Source organism: Desmodus rotundus, chromosome 4 (genome assembly GCF_022682495.2).
Source record: "Desmodus rotundus isolate HL8 chromosome 4, HLdesRot8A.1, whole genome shotgun sequence".
In the NCBI taxonomy this organism is placed as follows: Eukaryota; Metazoa; Chordata; class Mammalia; order Chiroptera; family Phyllostomidae; genus Desmodus; species Desmodus rotundus.
In genome coordinates this window covers 156,436,662-156,445,894 of record NC_071390.1, presented here as the reverse complement: position 1 = coordinate 156,445,894, position 9,233 = coordinate 156,436,662, and the positions used below count along the sequence as shown (strand labels likewise).

At 48.1% G+C, this 9,233-nt stretch overlaps 1 protein-coding gene across 12 annotated transcripts in view; it reads left to right on the top strand.

Moving 5' to 3' along the window:
* Positions 1-1,387: 1,387 nt before the first annotated feature.
* The window catches only part of LIMCH1 (LIM and calponin homology domains 1), a 312,399-nt gene continuing 304,553 nt past the window's right edge, over positions 1,388-9,233 (top strand). For all 12 annotated transcript variants that reach the window (XM_045182628.3, XM_045182624.3, XM_045182625.3 and 9 more), the window contains exon 1: positions 1,388-1,566. In XM_045182628.3, coding sequence (XP_045038563.2) covers positions 1,471-1,566 — 96 coding nt within the window. In that variant the 5' untranslated portion in view covers positions 1,388-1,470. The remainder of the gene's footprint in view (positions 1,567-9,233) is intronic.

Genomic DNA, 9,233 nt, shown 5'->3' with positions numbered 1-9,233 from the left:
GAATGGGATGGGGAAGCCTTTTCTACCACCAGGCCTGGGGAAGTGGAGTGTGACAAGAGGAGACAGGAAACCACCAGGGAACCCGAAGAGGCCTCAAATAGAGCTGTGTGCAGCCTTGAGCTGAATGGTGTGGCTAATCCCCTGACTTTTGCAATGATGGGGGGGGGGGCAACATAAATACCCACTTCCCTCTCCTCCATCCCCTGTCTTGCCTCCCTCCCATTAATGGAACCTGGACAATCAGTTGGTCAGTGGGTCTCCCAGGTGGAGGGTGGAGAGGTAATGGACTTAGCCAACACTCTTTCTTCCCAGGTCAGAGTTCATCTTCTCCTCTTCTATCTTCTTAATATACAGGGACAAGCAGGAGTAACGCCACTGAGTGTGGTTGGTAGGGAAAGTGAATGTCCTGCACGAGATGGACAGTAATTTGAACATTTCGCCTAAAATGTCATATGATGTGCTTGAGTGTGATATTGTTATGTTACAGAATTACATGCTTATGATTTTGTAATAAAAGATTTGGTATAGATTAGCAGCTCATAAAACAGGGGCGTTATTTGTGCCAGACCCTGTATATCACTCGCCACAATTACTGTACCTTCTTTTCTTTTACATGTTGATTGTCTGCTCTCCCCCCTCTAATTCCCTCTAGAATATAATTATTTTAAAGGCTAGGACTTCGAGTTGTTCTCCCCCCCCCCTTCTTTTGCCAACGCTGGGTTCTCAGCAACTACCTCAGTGCACAATACAAGTGGGTTGAATGCATTATAATAGACTGGGACACAGGTAACTTGCCCAGAGAGAAAAAGGCTTATAAGGGTCGTCTTTCTTACAAAAGATCAGGTGACTGAACCCTCCCTGGTGCTGGGTCAGAGGGCTGTCCTCTTGCCCCCATTTGGGCAGTAGGAGGGACAGCAGGTGCGGTGCAGCCACTACCCGCGCGACCTCCTGCCTCGTTGCAGAAGCGCGGGCTCTCCGGGGATTTGTGCGTCCGGCTCCACGCGCATCTCCCAGGTGCTGCTCGTTTCGCCCGCCCCTCCGCAGGCAGCCCTGCCCCGGGAAGTGCGGGGCGGCTGGCCGAGTCCCTCTCCTGGTCCGGTTGTGGGCAGGGAGGCTGACACCCAGCCCTCCCTCTTGGTTATTTTTAGTCGGTAGCTGACACCCCACCCCTCCAGTCCCCCGCGGAGGCGGAGCGGCCAGAGAAGGTGGAGAGCAGAGGGAGCTCCCGGCGCCTCCACGCTCGCTCCCGCGGGGGACTCCAGGCGCGGCCGAGCAGGGCTGAGAACAGCTGCCGCGGTGTCCTCCAGCAGCGAGCGCTGCTCTCCGCGGAGACCTGCGCGGGCGGAGGAGGGGCGTGCGGGGGAGGGGGAAAGCGGGCGGGCGGGAAGGGGCGGGGAGCACGCTCCTGCGGCGGCGACGGCCGTTCTCATCCTGGCGGCCCAGCGCTCGAGTGGACGCGGGGCTTCGCAAATGGCTTGTCCTGCTCTCGGTCTGGAAGCTCTTCAGCCCCTGCAGCCAGAGCCGCCCCCCGAGCCCGCCTTCTCCGAGGCGCAGAAGTGGATCGAGGTAGGTGCCCGCGGCTGGTGGGCGGCCTGGCAGGGGCTCCCGGGGCCACCGACCCCCTATCTTCCACCCCGTGGACGACAAGTCCAGCCTCGCCTCCCCCTGCGCTTTCTTTTGCCAGTCGCTTTGGGTCGCCCGCCAGGGCCTCAGGGGCGCTGCATCCCCTGGCGCTTTGGCACTGGAGTCTCGGGCGAGAGTGGGAGCGAATGCGGGACACTGCAGTGTAGCTGTGCGTGCCGGGGCCAGGAAGCCGTCTCCTGCACCTCCATCCCTCCTGTCCGCCAGCCGCGCAAATCTCGGCTCCCGCAGCTTCCCGGCGCTGCCACGGGAAGCGCAATTCGAGCAGCAGCGCCGCAAAGGCGCAGGAAGCGTGAGCCCCCAGAATCCTTGCGGACGCCGCATTTCAGGGTCCTGCCCCAGGTCCTACCTTCCTCCTTTTAGCCCCCCACCCTGCCCTTCCGGAGTGGAGTTGGCAGTTCTCCGCGGAAGCGCATACCCACTGGAGCTTCTGGCTGTGTTCCTGGTAGCGGGTCAGGTGTGAGGCTGGCACAGCGTACTGGGCCAGAGAACCTGCAAGACCCACCTTCGAGCGTGCCAGCCGCATAGACGTTGCCCAGCCATTGACAGCCCCCACTCCAGCCCAGAGGGGGCGGGCTCCCAGGTGCCGGGTACCCGGCCACGTTAGCATATTTCACTTAAGTGACTCGGTGGCAGGCCAGGGAAATCACTGGAGCTCTCGGCTCAGTCCAGGACGCAAGCGCTAGCTGGGTGATCCTGATTCTCGATGTCTATCTGTAGAAGCAGCTTGGTAGCCCTGCCGAAATGACGTGTGTGTGTGTGGGGGGGGAATGGGGGATGTTGGGACGCTTGGAGGGCGCAAGAGGGTAAAGGTGACCCCCCCAGTGATCCGTGCAATGAGCCTGTTTCTCTGGGCAGCCTTTCTTGAGGCTTTAGCACAAGGCAAATTTGCCCCTCTTCTCCTCAGTGGCAGACAGCCCTCCTTGGCTGGTAGTTCAAAGGAAGAAGTGTTCCGCTTAGTCGTGACCCAGCAATGGCGAAGCCAGTTAAGTGTCCAGACTGTCACTTAGTGACACCCCCTGTGGCACTGCGGATCTCAGGATGCTGCTGGGGTAACAGGGCTACCGTGGTACAGATTTAAACCTGCTCTGTCGGTGGAAACCACGGCTCACTTAATGCTGCTCCAATGCTCCGCCAAAGGCCTGCACCTTACAGGGTTAACCCGTTTCCATCAAGCAAGAGTGTTAGGCGGAGTTTAGAAACATCTATTTAAAAAGAGGGTTAAATAAACGGGAGAATACATCCGAGGCTCTATGGCTAAAAGCCCCAACCCTGTCCCTCATAATTCGATAGCCCATGACCAGATGAGAAAAAGACCTTGGCTTTTTAGTTTTGATAGGTGGCTGGAATAGCTTGGGGTGTGACAGGTGCCCTCTCTGTGCTGCATACTTGGGCTCACAGGACACACAGGAGACATTGTAGTCACTGGTTAGTTAAGAGTTGGAGAACTGTATTTTTCACGTTCTTGAACTTGAAAATTCTCAGGAGAGATCTTGGGCGTGGATGGTGGTGAGGGGAGGCTGTGAGAGCAGAGCAGTCTTACCGTTCCAGAAGGCAGACGGTTTATTCCCAATATCCTTGACTGTCAGTGACATTGGCACGCTGTGCTTTAAAGATGTATTGTGGTGCAAGTTACAAACAGGGAGGTGCACCAATCTTTAGTACACGCATCCTATTGAATTTTGACATGTCTCCACCACTCTAGCCCCCACCTAGATCAAGACCTAAAACACCTCCTTCAGCCCAGAAGATCACAGTCTGTTTGAAAGTGGTGGTATATTTCAAGCTAAATATTCAGTACAAAATATCAGCTTTTGCCCTTGTTCTATTGGTTAAGAAAAAGGAGGACTTTCTTAAGAAAGTAGAGTCCCCTCAGGCCCTAGAGACAGTTCGGCATTATTCTTGATACTGTACAACTGGAGAATGTGAAAACCTGAAAACCGGAATGGGGCATGTGTGGCTCTAGGATGGGGGCCGTGGAGCTGCGTGCATTATTGAAGTGGCCTATCTCCTTTCAATTGAGGAGTTCGGTTTCACGGAAAGGAGAGCTTCCCCTCCCAGGCTACACAAAAAGGTATTTGCTCCAGGGAGAGATAGAGACTTTCTCCCTTGCTCACCCAAGGTTCCTCTTGAAATGCAAATGGGGGGGATCTCAGGAGCAGGAGCAGATGGTTTGGCGGGCAGTTGCCCGGTGAACGGAGATTCCTGGGCTAATATAGCAATAATGCAGTACTTAGTGTGAGCTGCATTCCCGAGGGGGCTGTTATCTGGAGACAATTGCCTCTCCTTCAGGGGCCCCATTGTCTTCGGCAACATCCTCATTGGCAGGGCTTTGTTTTTCACTTTTGTTCAGTTGGTGATTAAATTTCCCACAGGCCCTTTCTTTTTTCTTTTGAGTAGTCAAGAATTTCACCATTTCAGAAAAATGTTCCCTTGGGCGCAGCAGGTTAATAAACAAACGTTGCCACTTGTCACTCCTCCTTGGGCCTGAGTCTCCCTTGAGTCATGGGTTGGCCGGTTGGTGAGAAAACTGAAGGAACAAGCTCTGGGAGAAAACTCCTTAGTGAGGAATCTCTCGGCCTGCAGCTGTGGCTATTTGAGGGCTGTGTTACTGGGCAGGAAATGGTGGCCTGGGAACCTGGCTTGCACCTCACTCCTCCCCCACGCCCAGCTTCTGCCTTAGCTGGCAAAGGTGAAAGCCCTGATGGAGGTCACAGACCATGTGGGAACAGTTCAGTAACACTTGCAGTGACTTTTTTATAGCTGTAGGAGCAGGCCGCTTGTCTTAATGTGGGTTTGGGGAGACTCCTAAAGGAAACGGCAAACTTCAAGTATTAACTCTGACTACTGGCAGGCAGGGGCCTACCTTCCATCCACATTCCTTTTCTGGAAGGCCTTCCTGAGCAAAGGGGCGGTAAGTACAGCACAGTTAGGAGGTCAGACTTCGGGGTTGGACAGCCGGGGTTGGAAGGCTGTATCTATTATTGCCTTCTAGCTGGGTGACCTTGGATAGGCTATGTTTCCTCTCCTTTTAGTTCTAAATATTTTCTTTGAAAGCTAGCTCTAGTTGTTAATAACAACAGAAGTAACAAAGAGATATTGTTGAAAGCATCTGTTAAAACAGGAATACTAATAATAGCTTACCTACCTCAGAGGAATGACATGAGGATTAAATAAATTAATGTTATATTTAAAACATTTGATAGTGTCTAGTCCTTAGGAAGTACTATGTAAATAATGGTATTACTCTTACTGTTATTATTACTCCACTGTTATTTTGCCTACTCCCGTTATTATTACTAGTACTGCTCCATACTGCTCCAGGACCATGACACTCATTGTTAATACCACTCTTAGTACTGCTGTTGTTAATAATAACCAGAGTTGGTTTGAAAGAGAAATTTCAGAACCCAAGTTTCTAGTGTAAAGGGTATAATTTAATTACCTACCGATCTCATTCTGTTATCTTTCCCTTAGTAACTCTGGATACCTGGACTAGAAGTTAGGTAGCTGCTATGTGTTACTCTAACTTGCATTAAAACAGAATTAGGGATCAAGGGAGAGCCTGTAATATCTACTCATAAAATGATCCCTGATAGTCCACTAAGGCTTAGAACATGGTGCCTTGATATTATGTTGAATATGTAAGTTTAATGCCTGGCCTTTGTTACCAGACTTCAAGCAGAATGCTCACTGCCTCTCTTGAAGACAGTCCAATGTTTGAGATGAATATTCATCTCAAATGCAGCAGTGTTTTGCTCACTGAAGTCTCAATTCCTGCAGGGAAAAGAATAATTCCTCCATTTATTTTCCTTTCTCCTTCCTCCCTCCCTTTCTTTCTTCCTTTCTTTTTCCCTGATGGTATTTATTGAGTTACAGGAGTTTGTGAGCAGGTAGATGATTCTAATTTTCTTGGCCCCTCCTTCCACCCACAACAGTATTTATCTCTAATCTGTCATTCTTCTCTGCAATGCTGAACACATAGAAAACAGATGTCCCTTCAAGTTGGTTTCAGTTGTGATTTGGAACAGGTTGCCAAGTCTTTAGGGAGGGGTTGGAAATTTCAACCCAACTCAGTCTTAGTTCTCAACTTGAGTTTCTGGATTCCTTTAACTTAATCATAGTGTCCTTGTGGGGCTTGGTGATGAATATAATCTTATTTGTGACCTAATCCATATTTCACATAAGTGGGAACTGGTTGTACTTTATCATTTTGGGTCATTTCTCCTGCCCACTTAGAATCGTTTTCTTATTCAACTGGGACCTGATTTTGAAGATTCAAAGTACCAAGGGTACCTTAGCTTTCCAAGATGAAAAAATATTGTATTGTTTGGCAGTAGGGAGAATTTACGTGTAGGCTTTGAGAGAATCTAGCATTTCGTGGCCAGCAGCATATGACATTTGCGATGCGATGATAAGTGAGCATATGCCATACGTTACATAGTCATTCTGATTCTCCGTCTCTGTAGGAACTTGATGACTCCCATCTTTATACTGCAACAGAAATATAACTTTGTGTATGATTCTCCAGCTCTGCATGGAGAGCCAAGGAAGAGGAAGAGAAACTTTTTCTGGCAAGATCAAGAGGGGAGTTGGGTCTGAATAGATATGTAAATTAGAGCGGGCAGTATCTCTCTCACAATGACATTTAAAGAGTCCAGCTTGTTTATATACAAGGGCTGCTATGACACAATGCTGTCACATGGTAGGAGAACAGTGGGGTCCCACAGATTTGGGGAAAAGGGAAGTGGAAAGGGAGGTGGAGCTGGCACTTCTTGCTCCATCATCTCCCTGGAAACTGAGTTTGCATCAAGTCTACTCCAAAGGGCCAGACTGAGCTCTGGCCACCAGGAAGGGGCAGGGTGGGGCCTGTGTTCCCAGCAACTGCATCTCTCTGCCCCCTGCTCTTTGCCGGCAGATGACAATGGAGCTAGGATGAGACATCTGGCTGTGATTCCGAGGGTGGCAGCCAGTGCAGGGTGGGACCAGGCAGCTCCTGGAAATTGTCCTGGTAGCTTCTCTTTTTGCTTTGGACCATTCTGAAACTTAATTATGTCATAGTTAGGGGGAACAAGATAATGATAATGATGGCAATGAAGTTAATGATCATGGATGAAAGCTGATATGTATTTTTAAAATTGAATTTATTGGGGTAACATCGGCTAATAAGGTTATATAGCTTTCAAGTGAAAAGCTGATATGTATTGAGTTCTCACTATGTGCCAGTCACTGTGCTAAAAAGTCTATGTATGCATTAATCCCTTATGAATAAGTACTATTATTCATCCCCATCTGCAGATGAGAAAATTGAGGCTCTGAGCAATTGAGTGTCTTGCCCAAAGTCACACTTAAGTGTCAGAACTAGGACTTTAAAGCATCCTTTCATCCACAAATATATGTTTCTAAATATCCAAGATATTCAAAATACATCAGTGGGGAAATGGCTTTTCAGCATTTAGGAGACTGTCCAGAGTCATCTAGTCACAATGTACTTGGTAGAGTCAGGATTCGGACCCAGGCAGACTGCAGCCCTTGCTCTCTGATCCCTTAATGGTGTCCCACATTTGGAGGCAGGGTGTGGATTTCAAGAAGCTGTAGCTCCCTAAACTACTTCCCATAGTCCATCTCTTTCAGCTGCAGGACGGAGGGGCTCTCCCCACTTGGAGAGACCGCGTCAGTGTTACATTGGGTGGGGAGCAGGAAACCAAGTAGGTGGTGCTACCCCAGCTCTCAGGCAAGAAGAACCAGGCTCCTCAGCTTTGCGTGCTGCCTCCCGATTTCACGTTGCTCGGCAGTCTCCCATCTCCTGTCATTATCGACACAGCCCTCAATCACTCCACTGAAGTTTTATTAGGGCAAAGTAATTAGTTTTTGATTTTTTTTAAGTTAAAATAATTTTTTAAATTAGTTTGCTGATTCATTAACATATGATTTCTTAAAATATTCTAGCGTATTTTATGTTTATGGCATTAGAGACCATGGCTCTTTTGTTACATACAGTTTTATCTCCACAGCCTGTTTCATATGAGGGTAAATGAATGCATAGTCCATGTGTGCTTTTAACATTTTCTAACGGAGCAGGTGCATGATTCTATATTTAACACTCCCCAGAGAGTTTGAGTAAAGACCTAATACCTGTGTGGTCTGTTTTGTTCTGCAAATGTGGGTATGAAGGGATATCTCTTCTCAGTACTGATGTGTTTAAGCATTGTTGGCACATCTGCCTGCGGCCTTTACCACAGCTCTGTCACCTTTACCTGTGAGTTCTCCCATCTGGACAAGATCTCACCTGCGAACAGTTCTGTTGTTGAGTTCAGCCAAGAGGCAGGTTCTTTGCACAGAGGAGATTGGCAGCCTCCTCTGCAGGGCTCCCGGTCCCATCCTGAGTACTGAAGGGCCTGGACAAAGCAGCTCTGTGGCTTCTGGGAATCTTGGCTGGTAATCGGCACCCCCATCACCCCCATTCCTGTCTAACCCTAATCATCTGGGCCTCCGTTTTCATGATTGAGGACTGACTCGCTTAACACTGGTTGATTTTTGGCTAAACTCCTTTAATTGGAACTAGATTTTCTTTTTAAGCCCAGTTCACTCTTCTGTGATTTAGAAAAATGTACAGTACAATTTTATAATATTTCCTCTCATTTGTTCCTCAGGGTGTGTGTGTGTGTGTGTGTTTACATTTAAAGCAAAAGAAAGGTATCAGATATGATCTTTTTGGGATGGGAGATTAGGGTGGGAAAAAGGATGACTTTAGTGCCATTCATTACACAAGAGGAAAAGATAATCGAACATTGTTTTTAAGTGATTGAGAAATATAAAAATAGCCTAAACTAGGGGGTTACTAAATGATACAGGGGAAAAAAGTAGTCCTTTAAAAATAAAAGAACGACAATAACAGGAGGACTTCTGCCTGGATGTGAGGAGATGTTATATCTCCCTGTGCAAGGCAGGGGCGTGTCATGGAGGTCAGTTCTGCTGTGGTGAGATTCCACGTTCCCAGTATTGAAAACGACATTCCCAAAGAGGTGTCCTCATGCAGCGAACTCTGCTGGGACGGCCATCAGATCTCAGTTAACTGCCTTTGGCAAAAAATGAGGGGACGTAGTCCAACAACATGTACCTAAGGAGTATCTTGGCTGACACCTTTTCCACTAGACTATTGGCAGAACTGTATCCTTATATCTTTACTGGCACCTTAAGAGTTAAATATTGGTTAGGTTGAGAAAGCTCCATGTTGCCATAGCTCTTCATTCTGCCCAGGAGAATTACTCTGGTGCAACTATTGCAGAATGCAGCTCGGCCTCCTGGTCAACCTTAGAAGTTAGGGCCGTACCCCACCCTTCAATCCCTAAATAGCCCATTAGGAAGCCATGTAAGAATGGGCCTACACTTTAAAAAAAAAAAAAAAAGGTCAAAGGCATAAGGGCTTGTGGCTTTTTTATTTCCATGATCCAATACTATTATTAAAAAAATCTTCAGCCTTCTTTTTTACCAAGTGGGTACACCAAGTGAGGAATTAAAGTTACATTTATTGTGATGAGTACACAGCTCTCCTTTTCTCCCCAAGAGACATTTAAAAAATAATATTCATA